Below are 21,107 nucleotides of genomic sequence, written 5' to 3'. Positions count from 1 at the left end.
ATTGGCATGGGAAACGTATGGTAACGTTGCCAAAGCAAGTGAAGTAGATAGTAAACAAAAGTGAAATAAACAATAAATATTAACAGTAAACATTACACTCTGAAGTTCCAAAAGAATAAAGGCATTTCAAATGTCATATTATGTATATATACAGTGTTGTAACAATGTGCAAATAGTTAAAGTACAAATGGGAAAATAAATAAACATAAATATGGGTTGTATTTACAATGGTGTTTGTTCTTCACTGGTTGCCCTTTTCTTGTGGCAACAGGTCACAAATCTTGCAGCTGTGATGGCACACTGTGGTATTTCTCTCTCTCTCTCTCCACACACACACACACACACACACACACACACACACACACACACACACACACACACACACACACACACACACACTCCTTCTCTGGCTTTGGTTGATGACAGAGAAAGGGAGAGGTGCATAGCTACACTCCAATTCTATAAGTGTGTGTGTGTGTGTTCAGAACTCCGGTGGTATTCTAGACATGATCTTGCTAGGGAGTGTCCACTCCAGTACATGTGTAGTATAAGGATGTGTTGAGGCCTAAAGGGACCCTGTGTTTAACTCACACACTGCAACAAGACGGCTGTAGGAGCTTTTGGTTTATTGAAGAACAACCGTTGTCTCCATTGAGCACAAAGTTGTGGTCCAGGTAGTTGTTTTATGATTGACTGAAAGAGGGGGACTTTCAGAGTGAGACTGATATCTGTTGGTTGGATAGTAGTTAATTAAATATCAGGTTGGTTGGATAGTAGTTAATTAAATGTCAGGTTGGTTGTCTATTGGTTATTTCTTGGTTGGTCGAACATTGGTTGGTTGGTTGAATGTTGGGCCTAGTTGTTTAGTCATTGGCTTGTTGGCTGAATGTCAGGTTGGTTGAACATAGATCCTTGTTGATAGGCTGTTAGTTTTCATTAGGTTGTATTTTGGCTGTTTTTTTGGTTAGACTGGTTCCTAGGAGGAGGAAGAGGAAGAGGAGCCTGAGCTGTGACAGTATGACATCATTCTCCCCTTACCTGCTGAGAGAGAGAGAGAGAGAGAGAGAGAGAGAGAGAGAGAGAGAGAGAGAGAGAGAGAGAGAGACATGAGAGACTTACTGTATGCACCATATTTATGGGAATAGGCTGCCATTTGGTACAGTACATCACCAGGGAGTAGCTACCTCTGGGACCGAACGTCTTCATGTAACAGTTAGTGCAGTAGGGCTTCTCATCATGCTGAAACACAATGCACAGAAAACATCTTAGTTCATTAGATACATAGATATACACAGATAGACAGATAGACAGATAGACAGATAGATAGATGACTTACTCTCTCTCCCCCTTCACTTCCTCCTCTCCCTCATACATCTCCCCCTCCACATTATACCTCCCTCCCTCTCTCTCCCCCATCCCTTCCTCCCTCCCTCTCTCCCTCCCTCCCTCCCTGTTGATACTATCTCCCTCCCTCCCTCCCTCCCTTTCTCTCTCTCCATACCTCTGCATGTTGTCCTGGGGTCAACTGTCTCTGACACTGTTGACACTTCAGACACAGAGGGTGGTATTCACGCCCCAACGACCTCTTCTTCTCACCTGGACCAATGGGGTTCAAGGATACCAAGGGTTAGAGGTCAAATGTCTGTCATGAACCAATGGGGTTAGAGGATAGCAGGGGTTAGAGGTCAAATGGTGTCTGCCATTCAGAGAGAGATCTGCACTGTGACTGGAGAGTTACCTGTTGAGGTTCCTGTTAGAGTTGCTAAGCTACCAGATATACCAAAGTTACTAGAATGTTCTATGGTAACTTTGGAAATTTATACTTGAGTAACTTTTTTAAAAAGTATTCCTATATAGTGTGTCTGTGTCCATATGGTCGATGCGTTTTCAAAAGAAAATAGCCTAATTAATGAAAAAAGCATCTAATCAACAATGGCATTATTTTAAATTAATTCTGCAACTCTGACAACTATTTACTTTTTTTTCCCAACTGCCACCAGTTTGCGCCAACACATTTACAACAAAGACATATTGACAGTCAAATAAATATATATAAAGTATATTTCATGCGAAACCCTCATATTAAACACCAATGCTATTTACTAAGTTCATGGTTTATATTTGCAACCCTAGTTCCTGTACCGACACATGCAAATAATGCAAGTCCCTAAAGGAAAGGAAGCCAAGTTAGTATTTGAACAAAGCCGAATGTGAGACAACAGTCTGCTGCCCATATCAACTGAGGACTTAAGACACAGGAAAGGAAAGGAGGCCAGGTGAATGGAAGCCAGGTTAGACTATTGGAACCCAGCCTCTGAAGGAAATGAAGCCAGGTTAGACTATTGGAACCCAGCCTCTGAAGGAAAGGAAGCCAGGTTAGACTATTGGAACCCAGCCTCTGCAGGAAAGGAAGCCAGGTTAGACTATTGGAACCCAGCCTCTGTAGGAAAGGAAGCCAGGTTAGACTATTGGAACCCAGCCTCTGCAGGAAAGGAAGCCAGGTTAGACTATTGGAACCCAGCCTCTGAAGGAAAGGAAGCCAAGTTAGACTATTGGAACCCAGCCAGGCAAGGAAAAGAGACCAGTTTAGGGTGTTGGAACTTATCCCGGGATGAAAAGAAGGCCGGTTAGAAAGGAAAGGACACCAGGTTAGAGTGTTGGAGCATAGCCGGTGTGTTAGAGAACAGTCTTCTCCCTCAGAGAAGCCACTTCCTGTTGTCTGTGTGTGAGTCATGACAGACTGTTCAGAGCATGGAGACACACACACACACACACACACGCACACAGACACACAGACACACAGACACACGCACACAATAGGAAAGGTATAACGATTGAGGCTAGAAAAGATTTGTGAGCGATGCCTCTCAGAAACCTGTAACTATTCCATAATTCTATGGCATCTCTGACCCACTGTATGACACTGCAAACACACACACACACACACACACACACACACACACACACACACACACACACTCCCACACATTGCACTCACCAAAGTAGACGGGTTTCCCACAGATGGGACAGTAGCCCACCATGATAGATGGTATTCCTGACACTGTTATTTAGCAGACAGCAAGTGTGGACGTAGAGAGTGTGATTGTGAGATGGAGAAAGTGTGTGTGTAGAGAGAGAGAAAGTGTCTGTAGAGAGAGAGAATGTGTGTGAGAGAGTGTGTAGAGAAACGTGTGTGTGTCAGGAGAGATGTACAGGAAATAGGTTCAACTCTCTGAATGTGACGTGTTCTGATGACAGAACCAGGATGTGGCGAGTACCTTGTCACAGCGAGACAAAGAAAAATCATTTCAAAAGAAAATGCTATATCAACACATTGGTGTCAATGGTAATACAAAATATACATAGAAATAGGACAAAGTTATGTTATGAAACGATATGATACATAGAACTAGAAAGATATGATACATAGAACTATAAAGATATGATACATAGAACTATAAAGATATGATACATAGAACTAGAAATATATGATACATAGAACTAGAAAGATATGATATATAGAACTAGAAAGATATGATACATAGAACTAGAAAGATATGATACATAGAAATATAACAACCTTTAAGATAGAAGATGAATAAGGGAAGCAGAGGGAGAGGGGCTGAAATGTGTTGAGGAAACAGTGTGGGGGGGAGAGGGAGAGGGGCTGAAATGTGTTGAGGAAACAGTGTAGGGAAGCAGAGGGAGAGGGGCTAAAATGTCTTGAGGAAACAGTGTGGGGAGGGCAGAGGGAGAGGGGCTGAAATGTGTTGAGGAAACAGTGTGGGGGGCAGAGGGAGAGGGGCTGAAATGTGTTGAGGAAACAGTGTGGGGAAGCAGAGGGAGAGGGGCTGAAATGTGTTGAGGAAACAGTGTAGGGAAGCAGAGGGAGAGGGGTTGAAATGTGTTGAGGAAACAGTGTAGGGAAGCAGAGGGAGAGGGGCTGAAATGTGTTGAGGAAACAGTGTGGGGGCAGAGGGAGAGGGGCTGAAATGTGTTGAGGAAACAGTGTTGGGGGCAGAGGGAGAGGGGGCTGAAATGTTGAGGAAACAGTGTGGGGAAGCAGAGGGAGAGGGGCTGAAATGTGTTGAGGAAACAATGTGGGGAAGCAGAGGGAGAGGGGATGAAATGTGTTGAGGAAACAGTGTGGGGGGGGCAGAGGGAGAGGAGCTGAAATGTGTTGAGGAAACAGTGTGGGGGGCAGAGGGAGAGGGGCTGAAATGTCTTGAGGAAACAGTGTGGGGAAGCAGAGGGATAGGGGCTGAAATGTGATGAGGAAACAGTGTAGGGAAGCAGAGGGAGAGGGCTGAAATGTGTTGAGGAAACAGTGTGGGGGGCAGAGGGAGAGGGGCTGAAATGTGTTGAGGAAACAGTGTGGGGAAGCAGAGGAAGAGGGTCTGAAATGTGATGAGGAAACAGTGTAGGGAAGCAGAGGAAGAGGGTCTGAAATGTGTTGATTCTTGCCTGTTCATTCAGGCTTTTTGGCCTTTTCATTTTTGTGTGTCTGATTGTTTTCCCTCTTAATGCTGAAGCCAAAGGGTCCACTGTCAACTCTCTCTGGTGGGGTTTGGCTGGACTAGAGAGAGGATCACGCTATTCCTTCTTTCACTCCCTCTCTTTCTCTCTCTCCATCAATCTCTCTGTTTTAGTTTCTGTTTCTTTCATTCTCCCTCCCTCCCTCCCTCCCTCCCTCCCTCCCTCCCTCCCTCCCTCCCTCCCTCCATCCCTCTCTCTCCCCCCTCCCCTCCCTCCCTCCCTCCCTCCCTCCATCCCTCTCCCTCCCTCTCTCCCCCCTCTCCGTCCTCTCTCTCTCTCTCTCTCGTTCAGTTTGAGCTGGCTTGTGGGTTTAAAGCTACTGAGGTTTGAACACATGGTTCTCTCTGTCTGTGTGTGTGTGTGTGTGTGTGTGTGTGTGTGTGTGTGTGTGTGTGGCATGCGTGCACCTTTTCTGTTTTACATGAGTGTTGACCCATAGTGATAACTGACCCAGGTTATGCAGAATAATCCATTGAAAGTGTAGGGAGCGTTACTGTACTCACCACCTATTTTTGTGTCACTTCATCACTGATGGAAGGCTAATCTTCAATGGAAACCCTCTCTTTGTTACATTTACATTTACATTTTAGTCATTTAGCAGACGCTCTTATCCAGAGCGACTTACAGGAGCAATTAGGGTTAAGTGCCTTGCTCAAGGGCACATTTACATCATTTAGCAGACGCTCTTATCCAGAGCGACTCACCAATTGGTGCGTTCACCCTATAGCCAGTGGGATAACCACTTTACAATTTTTTTTGGGGGGGGGGGTAGAAGGATTACTTTATCCTATCCCAGGTATTCCTTAAAGAGGTGGGGTTTCAAATGTCTCCGGAAGGTGGTGAGTGACTCCGCTGTCCTGGCGTCGTGAGGGAGCTTGTTCCACCATTGGGGTGCCAGAGAAGCGAACAGTTTTGACTGGGCTGAGCGGGAACTATGCTTCCGCAGAGGAAGGGGAGCCAGCAGGCCAGAGGTGGATGAACGCAATGCCCTCGTTTGGGTGTAGGGACTGATCAGAGCCTGAAGGTACGGAGGTGCCGTTCCCCTCACTGCTCCATAGGCAAGCACCATGGTCTTGTAGCGGATGCGAGCTTCAACTGGAAGCCAGTGGAGTGTGCGGAGGAGGGGGGTGACGTGAGAGAATTATTATTATTATTAGAGAACTTGGGAAGGTTGAACACCAGACGGGCTGCGGCATTCTGGATGAGTTGTAGGGGTTTAATGGCACAGGCAGGGAGGCCAGCCAACAGCGAGTTGCAGTAGTCCAGACGGGAGATGACAAGTGCCTGGATTAGGACCTGTGCCGCTTCCTGTGTAAGGCAGGGTCGTACTCTCCGAATGTTGTAGAGCATGAACCTGCAGGAGCGGGTCACCGCCTTTATGTTGGCGGAGAACGACAGGGTGTTGTCCAGGGTCACGCCTGGGCTCTTCGCACTCTGGGAGGAGGACACAGCGGAGTTGTCAACCGTGATGGCGAGACATGGAACGGGCAGTCCTTCCCCGGGAGGAAGAGCAGCTCCGTCTTGCCAGGGTTCAGCTTGAGGTAGTGATCCGTCATCCATACTGATATGTCTGCCAGACATGCAGAGATGCGATTCGCCACCTGGTTATCAGAAGGGGGAAAGGAGAAGATTAGTTGTGTATCGTCAGCGTAGCAATGATAGGAGAGGCCATGTGAGGATATGACAGAGCCAAGTGACTTGGTGTATAGGGAGAAAAGGAGAGGGCCTAGAACTGAGCCCTGGGGGACACCAGTGGTGAGAGCACGTGGTGCGAGACAGCTTCTCGCCACGCCACTTGGTAGGAGCGACCGGTCAGGTAGGACGCAATCCAGAGTGAGCCACGCCGGAGATGCCCAGCTCGGAGAGGGTGGAGAGGAGGATCTGATGGTTCACAGTATCAAAGGCAGCAGACAGGTCTAGAAGGACAAGAGCAGAGGAGAGAGAGTTAGCTTTAGCAGTGCGGAGAGCCTCCGTGACACAGAGAAGAGCAGTCTCAGTTGAATGACCAGTCCTGAAACCTGACTGGTTTGGATCAAGAAGGTCATTCTGAGAGAGATAGCAAGAGAGTTGGCTAAAGACGGCACGCTCAATCGTTTTGGAAAGAAAAGAAAGAAGGGATACTGGTCTGTAGTTGTTGACATCAGTGGGGTCGAGTGTTGGTTTCTTGAGAAGGGGAGCAACTCTCGCTCTCTTGAAGACGGAAGGGACATGCGGATCAAGGATGAGTTGATCAGCGAGGTGAGGTAGGGGAGAAGGTCACCGGAGATGGTCTGGAGAAGAGAGGAGGGGATGGGGTCAAGCGGGCAGGTTGTTGGGCGGCCTGCAGTCACAAGTCGCAGGATTTTATCTGGAGAGAGAGGGGAGAAAGAAGTCAAAGCATAGGGTAGGGCAGTGTGAGTAGGACCAGCAGTGTCATTAGACTTAACAAACGAGGATCGAATGTCGTCAACCTTCTTTTCAAAGTGGTTGACGAAGTCATCCACAGAGAGAGAGGGGGCGGGGGGGAGGATTCAGGAGGGAGGAAAATGTGGCAAAGAGCTTCCTAGGGTTAGAGGCAGATGCTTGGAATTTAGAGTGGTAGAAAGTGGCCTTAGCAGCAGAAACAGATGAAGAAAATGTAGAGAGGAGGGGAGTGAAAAAGATGCCAGGTCGGCAGGGAGTTTAGTTTTCTTCCATTTCGGCTCCGCTGCCCGGAGCTCTGTTCTGTGAGCTCGCAATGAGTCATCCAAGCCACGGAGCTGGAGGGGAGGACCGAGCCGGCCGGGAGGATAGGGGACACACAGAGAGTCAAAGGATGCAGAAAGGGAGGAGAGGAGGGTTGAGGAGGCAGAATCAGGAGATTGAGGGAGAAGGATTGAGCAGAGGGGGAAGAGATGATAGGATGGAAGAGGAGAGAGTAGTGGGAGAGAGAGAGCCGAAGGTTGCGGCGGCGCATTACCATCTGTGTAGGGGCAGAGTGAGTAGTGTGGGAGGAGAGCGAGAGAGAAAAGGAAACAAAGTAGTGGTCGGAGACATGGAGGGGGAGTTGCAGTGAGATTAGTAGAAGAGCAGCATCTAGTAAAGATGAGGTCAAAGCGTATTGCCTGCCTTGTGAGTAGGGGGACGGTGAGAGGGTGAGGTCAAAAGAGGAGAGGAGTGGAAAGAAGGAGGCAGAGCGAAATGAGTCAAATGTGGACATAGGGAGGTTGAAATCCCCCCAAAACTGTGAGGGGTGAGCCATCCTCAGGAAAGGAACTTATCAAGGCGTCAAGCTCATTGATGAACTCTCCAAGGGAACCTGGAGGGTGATAGATGACAAGGATATTAAGCTTAAATGGGCTAGTGACTGTGACAGCATGGAATTCAAATGAGGAGATAGACAGATGGGTTAGGGGAAAAATTGAGAATGTCCACTTGGGAGAGATGAGATTCCTGTGCCACCACCCCTCTGACCAGATGCTCTCGGGGTATGCGAGAACACATGGTCAGACGAGGAGAGAGCAGAAGGAGTAGCAGTGTTTTCAGTGGTAATCCATGTTTCCGTCAGCGCCAGGAAGTCGAGGGACTGGAGATTAGCATAGGCTGGGATGAAGTCAGCTTTGTTGGCAGCAGAACGGCAGTTCCAGAGGCTGCCTGAGACCTGGAACTCCAGGTGTGGGGGTGCGTGCAGGGACCACCAGGTTAGAGAGGCAGCAGCCACGCGGTGTGGGGCGTTTGTGTAGCCTGTGCAGAGAGAGGAGAGAACAGGGATAGGCAGAGGCATAGTTGACAGGCTGTAGCAAATGGCTACAATAATGCAGAGGAGATCGGAATGAAATGAACTAAACATCTGGGACAGTAGAGAGCAGGGCCTCCTCACCAAAAACTTCTACTTCTAACAACTATAATTGTTTCACTGAACCACCCGAACAAAAACTCTACCAACTTCCACCTTTAGAAATCAGAATTGTTGTGAACCACAGCGGTTCAATGTTTAAAGGAATAGACTCAACCCACTTTATTCAGCAAGCTAACTATGACACCATAGCTAACTAGCATGCTAGCATCCAAAAACACACAGTTTAGCACCAACACTTGCATCCAAAAACACACAGTTTAGCGCCCAACACTTGGTCACAACAAACCACCAATAGTGTGTTAACACACTAAGCAGATAATTCGTGTCCGTGTCTGTTGGCTAGCTAGCAATGGCCACTGTGTTGACCTTGTTTGAAGAACGGCTAGCTAGCTAGCTTCCAGTGCTACCCCGGCACCGCCCAACAACAATGCCAACCCACAGTAACTAACCACAACAGCCCACGATGCCTAGCTATGACGCCATAGCTAACTAGCATGCTAGCATCCAATAACACACAGTTTAGCACCAATACTTGGTTACAACAAACCACCAAGAGTGTGTTAACACACTAAACAGATAATTCATGTCCGTGTCTAGTTTCTTTCATAACGCAGCAAAAAAATTAAACGTTGGCTAGCTAGCTAGCACATTAGCTAGCACATTAACATTGGAAACCACTCTCCACCATTGCACTAAACAGATAATAACCAATAAACGTTACCAGTAGCTACCCGCTAGCTAGCTAGCCTCGTGCTTCGCCGGGCTCCGCCGTAACAATACTTAAACAATACGTAAACAATACTTACCTACAATAATTGCCTACGGAAACCTACAATAACTACCTAAATAAACTACCTACCTACGATCTAAATACATGGTTTAAGCTTTACTCAACACCATATGAGAAGCCAAGCTTACCTCCTGCTAGAGAAAAACACAACCTCTCCCGACGAAGTCACACACATCTATTCCATGGTATCTACATAGTGATAACTAATATGGCTTTTCACTCAAGGCAACGGAGGCCATTTGTTCTTCTGCATATCTCATGTGGAATTAAATTATAGATTCTGTCTGCACCCCAAATGGCACCCTATTCCCTATATAGTGCACTACTTTTTACCAGAGCCCTATGGGGGAGTGCACTTTGACTCCGCATTTAATTAGGCCTAGATATCAATATTAAAACACATCTATTCTATCCTCCTCCTCTCTCTTTCTCTCTCTCTCTTCTCTCACTCTCTCTCTCTCTCTCTCTCTCTCTACAGCTGGTGAGGACATGGTGGTGTCTGCCCCTCCCCCACCATTTGAACGAGCCAATGGTAGAGGACGTCAACAGAACCCCTCCCCTCCCCCTTCCCTCCCCCACCACACCCCTCTCTCTCCCCCTCTCGTCTGCGGCCTTATCTTATGAATATCGGTAGCACACTGTGTGAAGACTTGATCCTTCGCGCCTGTCTACGGACGCAGGCTGCCACAGCACATTATAGTGTGTGTGTGCGGGCGTCGCGTGGGGTTTGTGTGTGTGTGGAGAGGGGGATGTATGTGAAATGAGAGAACAAAACCAAAGGGGAATAGGGTTTAGGAGGTGAGATGTGTGTATGTGTGAAATTTGGGTTTCACACACCCCATTCTGACACACACACACTCCCAACAATGCGTATCACTGGCTATAAGGTGAATGCACCAATTTGTAAGTTGCTCTGGATAAGAGCGTCTGCTAAATGACGTAAATGTAAATGTATTATCAGGGGTAAGCAGTGTTAGGGAATATTCAAGGAATTCTGCTGAGGAATATTCTAATATTGATGTAGGCTATATTACAGTATATTGATGTAGGCTACATTACCCACTATATTACTGTATATTGATGTAGGCTACATTACCCACTATATTACAGTATATTGATGTAGGCTACATTACCCACTATATTACTGTATATTGATGTAGGCTACATTACCCACTATATTACAGTATATTGATGTAGGCTACATTACCCACTATATTACAGTATATTGATGTAGGCTACATTACCCACTATATTACAGTATATTGATGTAGGCTACATTACCCACTATATTACAGTATATTGATGTAGGCTATATTACCCACTATATTACAGTATATGTATGTAGGCTACATTACCCACTATATTACTGTATATTGATGTAGGCTACATTACCCACTATATTACAGTATATGTATGTAGGCTACATTACCCACTATATTACTGTATATTGATGTAGGCTACATTACCCACTATATTACAGTATATTGATGTAGGCTACATTACCCACTATATTACAGTATATTGATGTAGGCTACATTACCCACTATATTACTGTATATTGATGTAGGCTACATTACCCACTATGAAGGTATGTGGACACCCCATCAAATTAGTGCATTCGGCTATTTCAGCCACACCCGTTGCTGACAGGTGTATGAAATTGAGCACGCAGCCATGCAATCTCCATAGACAAACATTGGCAGTAAAATGGCCGTACTGAAGAGCTCAGTGACTTTCAACGTGGCACCGTCACAGGATGCCACCTTTCCAACAAGTAATTTAGTAAAATGTCTGCCCTGCTGGAGCTGCCTCGGTCAACTGTAAGTTCTGTTATTGTGAAGGTATATGTCTAGGAGCAACAACGGCTCAGCGTGAAGTGGTAGGCCACACAAGCTCACAGAACGGGACCACTGAGTGCTGAGGCTCGTAAAAATAATTTGTCCTCAGTTGCAACACTCACTACCGAATTCCAAACTGCCTCTGGAAGCAACATCAGCACAAGATCTGTACATTGGGAGTTTCATGAAATGGGTTTCCATGGCCAAGCAGCCGCATGCAAGCCTAAGATCACCATGCGCAATGCCAAGCGTCGGCTGGAGTGCAGTGGAAACGCCTTCTCTGGAGTGATGAATCCCACTTCACCATCTGGCAGTCCAACGGATGAATCTGGGTTTGGCGGATGCCAGGAGAACGCTACCTGCCCCAATGCATATTGCCCACTGTAAAGTTTGGTGGAGGAGAAATAATGGTCTGGGGCTGTTTTTCATGGTTTGGGATAAGCCCCTTAGTTGCAGTGAAGGGAAATCTTGACGGTAAAGCATACAATGACATTCTAGACGATTATGTGCTTCCAACTTAGTGGCAATAGTTTGGGAAAGGCCCTTTCCTGTTTCAGCATGACACGCCCCCATACACAGTGCGAGGTCCATATAGAAATGGTTTGTCGAGATCGGTGTGGAAGAACTTGACTGGCCTGCACAGAGCCCAGACCTCAACCCCATCATACACCTTTGGGATGAATTGGAACGCCGACTGTGAGCCAGGCCTAATCGCCCAACCTCACTAATGCTCTTGTGGCTGAATGGAATCAAGTCCCCGCAGCAATGTTTCAACATCTAGTGGAAAGCCTTATCAGAAGAGTGAAGGCTGTTATAGCAGCAAAGGGGGACCAACTCCATATCAATGCCCATGATTTTGGAATGAGATGTTCGACAAGCAGGTGTCCACATACTTTTGGTCATTTAGTGTAGATACTGTAGACAGACAGACAGACAGACAGACAGACAGACAGACAGACAGACAGACAGACAGACAGACAGACAGACAGACAGACAGACAGACAGACAGACAGACAGACAGACAGACAGACAGACAGACAGACAGACAGACAGACAGATAGATAGATAGATAGATAGATAGATAGATAGATAGATAGATAGATAGATAGATAGATAGATAGATAGATAGATAGATAGATAGATAGATAGATAGATAGATAGATAGATAGATAGATAGATAGATAGATAGATAGATAGATAGATAGATAGATGAGATAGATAGATAGATGATGTAGATAGATAGATAGATAGATAGATAGATAGATAGATAGATAGATGAAATGGCTCTGGTCTTTACATTGTTCCACCACAAGGCTACCTTGGTCAAATCGTCACATGGTTTACCTACCTGCTGCACAAATTCTCCTAACTTTCCATGAAAAGTCAAATCTGAAGTTAATCTGACAAAAGCTGGATCCCTTCTAGCCATGACCCAACAGCAACACCGTCAGAACAATAGCAGTCTTCATTCTGAAAGGAGTCTGGTCTTCTTCAGAAGTAGTGTAGTAGTCTACAGGGTTCAGGACTTTTTCAACACTTCTTATCTCTCATATCATGAGGTTTCACATGTGTTTGGTTACATAGTGCCCAATGCTCTTCTTAGTGATAAAACAGCAAACATTAAGAGTGTTTACTTATCAGACCCACATATATAATAAATATACTAGAATATAATATACTATATTCATATGCTTTTAGTACTCACACATCATATCATGAATGAAGGTGATGTGTTGTTAAGAGACAGCAGTGAAAACATACTGACAGGAGAGTTCCTCTTACGGCCACTAGGTGATAATATTGTTTCACAGACGCAGAACTGTAGTCTAGAATTAAGCACTGTCTCAATTATGTCTCCTTTCTCCTAAGGTGTTCACTTGTTCACTTCCCTAAACTGAAATGACTGGTATAAGAACTATGGTGGAAACTCCATCTTGATAACAGAAGGTAAAGTCCCATGGGTGGAATGGTGGAAGACGAACCTCACCCCCTCATCCCCCTCTCCTCTTCTCCCCATCTCCTCTTCTCCCCCTCTCCTCTCCTCCCCTCTCCTCTCCTCTTCTCCCCCTCTCCTCTTCTCCTCCTCTCCTCCTCTCCTCTTCTCCCCTCCTCTCCCTCTCCTCTCCCCCCTCTCCTATTCTCCCCCCCCCCCTCTCCTCTTCTCCTCCCTCTCCTCTCTCCTCCCCTTTCCTCTTCTCCTCTCCTCTCCTCCTCCTCTCCCCCCTCCCCCTCCCCCCCCCCTCTCAAGCAGTAGAAAGTTAGAGGTGATATTATAGGACACACTACGTGAAACTTTGCTGCTCTGTCAGCAGTTTCCTGTGGGGTTTTTCAAAACAGAGTTCAACCAGTGATCTAAGATAAGTTGCTACGAAGTTTATCTCACATCATTGAAGTAATGAACTAATGAGATAGAAGTCATATAGCCTAGCAGTATTTTTCCACTCTTCAGTCCACTCTTCATGACAGCAGACTTGTATAGCTCAGTGGAGACCCAGTTAGAGACAGATATGATACCTGCAGTGATATTGATGATCCTGTTCTGGAGCACAGGTAGGATGCTGTTATACTGATATACACTTGTGACAGTTACTGAGATATGATTTGATATTGTAAGATATATGATCATTTGCAGGGCTAGTAAATGAACATCCAACTGGAAGCAGACAGTAAAAATCTGTCTCAAAGCAGAACAATGATGTGATCACCTGTAAATGTACTTTACTATAGCATAATTGTCCATCTGGGGACAGGCAAATCAGTTAAGTTGTGATGGTGACAGCAATCTGACTGTTGTATATTCAGTGTGTCAATGATTGAGTGTACATGTCTCTATGTAAATGAATGAGAGTATATATTATATATTTTATATTGGTCATCTGTTAGAGCGGGAGGGGACACTTTGGACTAACTCCTTGATGAGATCCACAACTAGGGACATGTGTAACGCCTTCAAAGGCCTGTCTTAATGAATTGGACCTGGAGTTACTATCAGCTCAAAACAATTAGTTTGAATGTCGTATAGAGCTGCTCTTTCTTTTTAAACAATCTTAAGAGCTGTCATTTTATTGTGAGGAACTGTAGTTTATCAGACCTTTTTCTGTTCTGTCCTCTGTTGTGTGAGTGATCAGGTCACAGACTCAGGTCTGGTCCAATGATAGAGGTCTGTGACCTGAGTCAAGATCAACAGGCCTGATGCTATATGTCAGGAAGAGAGAGAACTAGAGAGAGAGAGAGAGGGAGAGAGGGGGAGAGGGAGGGGGGAGAGAGAGGAGGGGAGGGCAGAGAGAGGAGGTAATGGGGAGAGAGGAGGGGAGGGGGAGAGAGGAGGGAGTGGGGAGAGAGAGGATCTGGAAGTTATGATATCTGGAAATTAATCTGGAAGTGAATCTGGAAGTTAATAGGAAGTTAATAGGAATACGATATTTAGATCGCAAAAACGTTTATTATGCATGTCAGATTTCAATACTGGCCGATGTCATGACTCGGGAGGATGTCTTCTCTCGAATGAGCCATTGATCATATTTCTGCGATATTCCTACCTACTGAAATGTGTAATTTAACGGAGGGTCTAGCACATGTTTCCTATTTGTCTGCCTCTTTAGTCCAGGGGGCATTGCATGGTGCCGTTGCCAGAGATATTATAGAAAGGAGATATAATCCAATGAATGAATGTATTATGTCCCACCCAGCAGACTGTCGACCAATCGCGTTCACGTTGTCATACTGCGTCAAGCGGTTGCTAAGCGAATCGTCAGGCAATTCCTTCTCAAAGTCAGTCTATATGTCGAGAAACGTGCCTCTATTCCTCGAAAGTACATAATAACACGATTCCAAAGCTATACGATACTACAGATAGCAAGTTCATTATTTCACATCTCGCAAAAATATGTATGTTGCACTTCTTGTTGACGAAATTCGTGCTAATATTAGGTGTTTGAGCTAGCGCCCAATAGACTCCCATTCACTTCTTGAAGGAGAGCTCTCCTTGTACCAGAATCACCCAGAATGCACCGCGCTGCCCATTGACCTAGTATGGGCAACGTTTCCCATCTCCTCCAAGTATATCTGCTGTTGTGAATGTTAGACTCCACTCTGTGAGCGACATCGATCTGCAGGAGATTGTGGACTCCTAAATTGATTGTGCAGTTTGTTTAGGCGATTTTACAGCTAGCTAGCTACTTCACATGCTGATATTGTCTTTATATTATTGTGTGTAGCCAGCCCATAGAGAGAGCATTGCATTGTGGATTTTGTAGTCTACTTGAGCTGCAACAGATTTCCCCGAGTTTCCATGTTGCTACCAACATTATTATAACGTCAAAATGAAACATTTGTTTACAAAAATTGTTTTCACATATTAGTGTAATTTAACACTGTAAATGAAAGTGATGAGTGGCTTTGTGTGGATTTCTCCTTTAATGTGTAGATTTTCATTTTGTATTTCATGATTTTCTTCATTCTTTGGTTGAGTTTGTTTGTCTTTATACATCCTTGTTGATTGAAGGCCAAAGTAATTCCTTTGATGTATGCCTTTTATTTCAATGCATGTGTAGGATTTATCTGGGATAGTTTGCATTCACAGTCAGCTGTTTTATGCTCCAGTTACTTTCACATTGATGTCAGTATTTGAAGTCATCCTTTGAATCGTGTATTATGCATCTATTTCATTGCACTGTATGCACTGTTCCACAAGTAGGCTAAATGAGTCAATGGGGAGGTTGAGTGTGGTGAGGTTGAGTTTGTTTTTTTTTTATATAATCCATTCAGGTAGGCTTAAACGACCTCTTCCATGGTCTGCTCTCTTCTGGTCCTTCTGCCTAGACCTCTTCCATTAGGGCTCTAATTATTCTAATTACTTCTTCATTGGTCTAACGACTTCCATTGGGCTCTAGATGATAATTCATGTCTGGGGGCATTTTTGTTAGTTTTTTGCTGTTCTCCAAATAGTATTTTAGAGTTTTTTAAGTACAGTAAATGAGCTTCAACTGGTGGGGGGATTTCTGCACAGCCCATTTAGCCATACCCGTTTTTCCTTTTTTGTTTCCTAGCCATACCCTAGGTTTAGCTGTATTTCAACACACCCCATTTAGCCATAGGTTTAGCTGTATTTCTACACCCCCAAACTACTTCCTGCGGCTATTGGACAGAGGAGGAGGGGAGGGGGAGATGAGAGTGAGAGAGAAGAGGAGTAGAGAGAGGGAGATGTCAAAAGAGATAGGGCTGACAGACTAACACGCAGTCAACTGAATATCTTTTTCATAACTGACTTCTCACCAGTGATGTCATCATAACCAGTAACCTTGTCCACTCTTCAACTCTTGGTCCAGCTCAGATTGACCCTGACATATGAAATGAATGGTTTAAAAAACAGACGAAGGCAAATGCATTAAATGATATATAAAGTCATCTGCAAAGAGAGGTTCACATTTCCATGGAAGGGGAATGTGAGTACACATGGGTGTTGTTGCACCATACCAACGATAAGCCTATCTTCCCCATCACATCATGAAAGGTCACTCTCTCTCTCTCATTTGGCATCGGAAACATATGCTAACATTGCCAAAGCAAGTGAAATAAACAATAACAAACAGTTAACATTAAGCAAACAAAAGTTTCAAAAGAGAAAGATATTTGAAATGTTAAATGATTAACTATGTACAAAACAAACACCAACATGAGTGTATCAGTATGGACCTGTACAGGTCATTGGTCAATACACGGTAAATGAAATATAAAATAGTCTATAAATAAAGATAAAATAGTTCCAAACTAATTCAACTACACTTATTTACACAACTAGCTGGCCCCACTAGGGCCCTCTCAGCAAGCCGGCTCCACTAGGGCCCTCTCAGCCAGCTGGCCCCACTAGGGCCCTCTCAGCAAGCCGGCTCCACTAGGGCCCTCTCAGCCAGCTGGCCCCACTAGGGCCCTCTCAGCCAGGTGGCTCCACTAGGGCCCTCTCAGCCAGGTGGCTCCACTAGGGCCCTCTCAGCAAGCTGGCTCCACTAGGGCCCTCTCAGCCAGGTGGCTCCACTAGGGCCCTCTCAGCCAGCTGGTCCCACTAGGGCCCTCTCAGCCAGGTGGCTCCACTAGGGCCCTCTCAGCCAGCCGGCTCCACTAGGATCTATCTGTACTTTGCTATGTTCATCTTTCCCTCGATCCTTACTAGTCTCCCAGTCCTTACCGCTGAAAAACATCCCCACAGCATGATGCTGCCACCACCATGCTTCACCGTAGGGATGGTGCCAGGTTTCCTCAAGACGTGACACTTGGCATTCAGGCCAAAGAGTTCAATCTTGGCTTCACCAGACCAGAGAATCTTGTTTCTCATGGTCTGAGAGTCCTTTAGGTGCCATTTGTCATGTGCCTTTTACTGAGGAGTGGCTTCCGTCTGGCCACTCTACCATAAAGGCCTGCTTGGTGGAGTGCTGCAGTGATGGTTGTCCTTCTGGAAGGTTCTCCCATCTCCACAGAGGAACTATGTACCAGTGCTGACCTTCTAGGCAGAGTTGCAAAGAAAAAGCCACATCTAAGACTGGCCAATAAAAATAAAATATTAAGATGGGCAAAAGAACACAGACACTGGACTTTTTCTTTGCAACTGCCTAGGTCAGCATCCCGGAGTCACCTCTTCACTTTTGACATTGAGACCAGTGTTTTACGGGTATTATTTAATGAAGCTGCCAGTTGAAGACCTGTGAGGCGTCTGTTTCTCAAACTAGACACTCTAATGTATTTGTCCTCTTGCTCAGTTGTGGACCGGGGCCTCCCACTCCTCTTTCTATTCTGGTTAGAGCCAGTTTGCGATGTTCTGTGAAGGGAGTAGTACACAGCGTTGTACGAGATCTTCAGTTTCTTGGCAATTTCTCGCATGGAATAGCCTTCATTTCTCAGAACAAGAATAGACTGACGAGTTTCAGAAGAAAGTTCTTTGTTTCTGGCCATTTTGAGCCTGTAATAGAACCCACAATTGCTGATGCTCCAGATACTCAACTAGTCTCAAGAAGGACAGTTTTATTGCTTCTTTCATCAGCACAACAGTTTTCAGCTGTGCTAACAATAATTGCAAAAGGGTTTTCTAATAATCAATTAGCCTTTTGAAATGATAAACTTGGATTAGCAAACACAACTTGCCATTGGAACACAGGACTGATGGTTGCTGATAATGCGCCTCTGTACGCCTATGTAGATATTCCATTAAAAATCAGCCGTTTCCAACTACAATAGCCATTTACAACATCAACAATGTCTGCACTGTATTTCCGATCAATTTGATGTTATTTTAATGAACAACAAAAGTGCTTTTCTTTCGAAAACAAGGACATTTCTAAGCGACCCCAAACTTTTGAACGGTAGTGTATATACTGTATATACTGTATATCTTGAGCTTTAAAACCTTATTCCTTGTGATTTATTGTGGGACTGTATTATTTGTACACATTTAACCCTTTATTTTGGGGGCACAAATCTACCTCCATATTTACATTCATTTGTATTGGACACCTTCAATCGAGTCCCGTGACACTTGTGGGGGTCATAGAGCGAAACAGAGAACACCATTGTGTTCCCTACAGAAGTTTTGTGAGAAGACATATTTTCGGGATGTCTCATGGTCTGACAAACACAGCTGTAGCTTGGCGACCTTCCACTGCAGATGCGGAAGGCCGCCATAGGCGAATGTGGTGGATTGAGACACAGCCCATGCAAAACACCTGATATCTCTAGCTTAAAATGACAGCTTTTGATGGGGATTTTTTTAATTATGCAGATCAGAGATGTCAAGATTCACACCTTACATAATGCAATTTCAGAATGTGGGGAGGTCCCAGTGAAAGTTGTGTACTTGCCTCCACCAATCCAATGCATTTAAATTATGGGAAGTAGGGAGCAAGTGCACACTTCAGGAGAAAGGAGATATTATTGGTACACACCCAGATGCTCTTTTAATCAACCACATTGGTCCACCACAAGGCTACCTTGGTCCAAACTGTCACAAGGTCCAGTTTTACACTTGTTGTTGATAACAGAAGGTATAGTCCCATGGGTGGAACTATGAGAGAAAAACGTGTACCCTTCTCCACCCTCTCCTCTTCTCCACCCTCTCCTCTTCTCCACCCTCTCCTCTTCTCCCCCTCTCCTCTTCTCCACCCTCTCCTCTTCTCCCCCTCTCCTCTTCTCCCCCTCTCCTCTTCTCCCCCTCTCCTCTTCTCCACCCTCTCCTCTTCTCCCCCTCTCCTCTTCTCCCCCTCTCCTCTTCTCCCCTCTCCTCTTCTCCCCCTCTCCTCTTCTCCTCTCTCCTCTTCTCCACCTCCTCCTCTTCTCCCTCTCCTCTTCTCCCCCTCTCCTCTTCTCCCCCCTCTCCTCTTCTCCCCCTCTCCTCTTCTCCACCATCTCCTCTTCTCCCCCTCTCCTCTTCTCTCCCCTCTCCTCATCTCCCCCTCTCCTCTCCTCCTCCTCTCCTCTTCTCCCCCTCTCCTCCTCTCCTCTTCTCCCCTCTCCTCTTCTCCTCCTCTCCACTTCTCCCCCTCTCCTCTTCTTCCCCTCTCCTCTTCTCCTCCTCTCCTCTTCTCCCCCTCTCCTCTCTTCTTTCCCTCCCCTCCCCTCTTCTCCCCCTCTCCTCTTCCCCTCCTCTTTCTCCTCCTCTCCTCTTCTCCCCCTCTCCTCTTCTTCCCCTCCCCTCTTCTCCTCCTCTCTTCTTCTTCCCTCTCCCTCTTCTCCTCCCTCTCTATAAACTCATCTGCAAAGAGAGGTTCACCTTTCCATGGAAGGGGAATGTGTGTACACATGGGTGTTATTGCATCATACCAACTATAAGCCTATCTTCCCCATCACATCACGTGTGTTGTTGCACCACACCAACTATAAGCCTATCTTCCCCATCACATCATGAAAGGTCATGTTGATGTTCATTTCTCCTCTCTTTTGCCCCTCCCCCTTTCTCTCTCTCTCTCACTCTCTCTCTCAGTTCAATTCAAAGGGGTTTCATTGACATGGGAAGCATATGTTAACATTGACAAAGCAAGTGAAATAAACAATCACAAACAGTAAACTTTAAACACACAAAAGTTTCAAAAGAGAAAGTCATTTGAAATGTTTTTTAACTATATAAAAAAACTGAGTGTATCAGTCCTGACCTGTATAGGCCGTCGGTCAATACTCTGTAAATGAAATATAAACTAGCTGGCTCCACTAGGCCCTCTCAGCCAGCTGGCTCCACTAGGCCCTCTCAGCCAGCTGGCTCCACTAGGGCCCTCTCAGCCAGCTGGTGTTTGTAGGAGAGTGTGAGCTGTCTGTGCAAAAAGTAGAAGTACAAATGGCTTAGAATTTTGATAACTATATAAAAAGAAAGATTAAAGTATTTTCACTGCCTGGAACATTAAGGAACATTAAGCCAATATTATATAAGAGGTGAACTCAAGCAGTAGAAAGTTAGAGGTGATATTATATGACACACTATGTGAAACATTGCTGCAAGACAGATCAGTTTGCTGTGTTTAGCTGGGCTCAACCACTGATCCAAGATAAGTTGCTAAGAAGTTTATCTCACATCATTGAAGTAAGGAACTAATGAGATAGAAATCATATAGCCTAGCAGTATTTTCCACTCTTCAGTCCACTCTTCATGACAGTAGACTTGTATAGCTCAGTGGAGCCACAATTAGAGACAGATATGATACCGGCAGTGATATTGATGATCCTGTTCTGGAGCATATGTTTTGATATTGTAAGATATATGATCATTTGCAGGGTTAGTAAATAACATGCAACTGGATGCAGACAGTAAAAATCTGTCTTAAAGCAGGACAATGATGTAATCACCAGTAAATGTAATTTACTGTAGCATAACTGTCACGATCGTTGACGGAAGCGGACCAAGGCGCAGCGTGATAGGCGTACATACTTTATTTAGTACACACACGAACCAAAACAATAAACCAAACGATACGTGAAGTCCTAGGTCATAACACAAACCAAACGGAACAAGATCCCACAAAAAAACAGTGCCAAACAGGCTGCCTCAGTATGGTCCCCAATCAGAGACAACAAGCTACAGCTGCCTCTGATTGGGAACCACCTAGCCAACATAGATCTAAACGATCTAGAACACAAACATAGAAAACTAAAC

At 45.3% G+C, this 21,107-nt stretch overlaps 1 protein-coding gene across 2 annotated transcripts; it reads right to left on the bottom strand.

Moving 5' to 3' along the window:
* Positions 1–415: 415 nt before the first annotated feature.
* Positions 416–3,148, bottom strand: LOC121559084 (cysteine-rich protein 1). 2 transcript variants are annotated; one of them, XM_041872376.2, is made up of 4 exons: positions 2,999–3,148; positions 1,502–1,596; positions 1,185–1,239; positions 416–1,041 (listed from the first exon to the last, which is right to left on the bottom strand). In XM_041872376.2, the coding sequence occupies exons 1-4, from the start codon at positions 3,039–3,041 to the stop codon at positions 977–979; spliced, it is 258 nt and encodes an 85-aa protein (XP_041728310.1). In that variant the 5' UTR covers positions 3,042–3,148; the 3' UTR covers positions 416–976. The 2 variants fall into 2 exon arrangements, with proteins under 2 accessions (XP_041728310.1, XP_041728311.1); XM_041872377.2 differs by having other exon boundaries at positions 416–1,038.
* Between the last annotated feature and the right edge of the window lie 17,959 nt (positions 3,149–21,107).

This window comes from Coregonus clupeaformis, unplaced genomic scaffold, assembly GCF_020615455.1.
Source record: "Coregonus clupeaformis isolate EN_2021a unplaced genomic scaffold, ASM2061545v1 scaf0223, whole genome shotgun sequence".
In the NCBI taxonomy this organism is placed as follows: Eukaryota; Metazoa; Chordata; class Actinopteri; order Salmoniformes; family Salmonidae; genus Coregonus; species Coregonus clupeaformis.
Note: the sequence above shows the minus strand (reverse complement) of the source record. Positions and strands in the feature narration are given on the sequence as shown.

Coding starts and splice junctions, on each gene's coding strand:
- LOC121559084 (XM_041872376.2), bottom strand. CDS start 3,041: ATGGTGGGCTACTGTCCCATCTGTGGGAAACCCGTCTACTTTG. Junction 1,597..2,998: donor TGGGAAACCCGTCTACTTTG/GTGAGTGCAATG, acceptor CCATTGGTCCAG/GTGAGAAGAAGAGGTCGTTG. Junction 1,240..1,501: donor CCCCAGGACAACATGCAGAG/GTATGGAGAGAG, acceptor ATTGTGTTTCAG/CATGATGAGAAGCCCTACTG.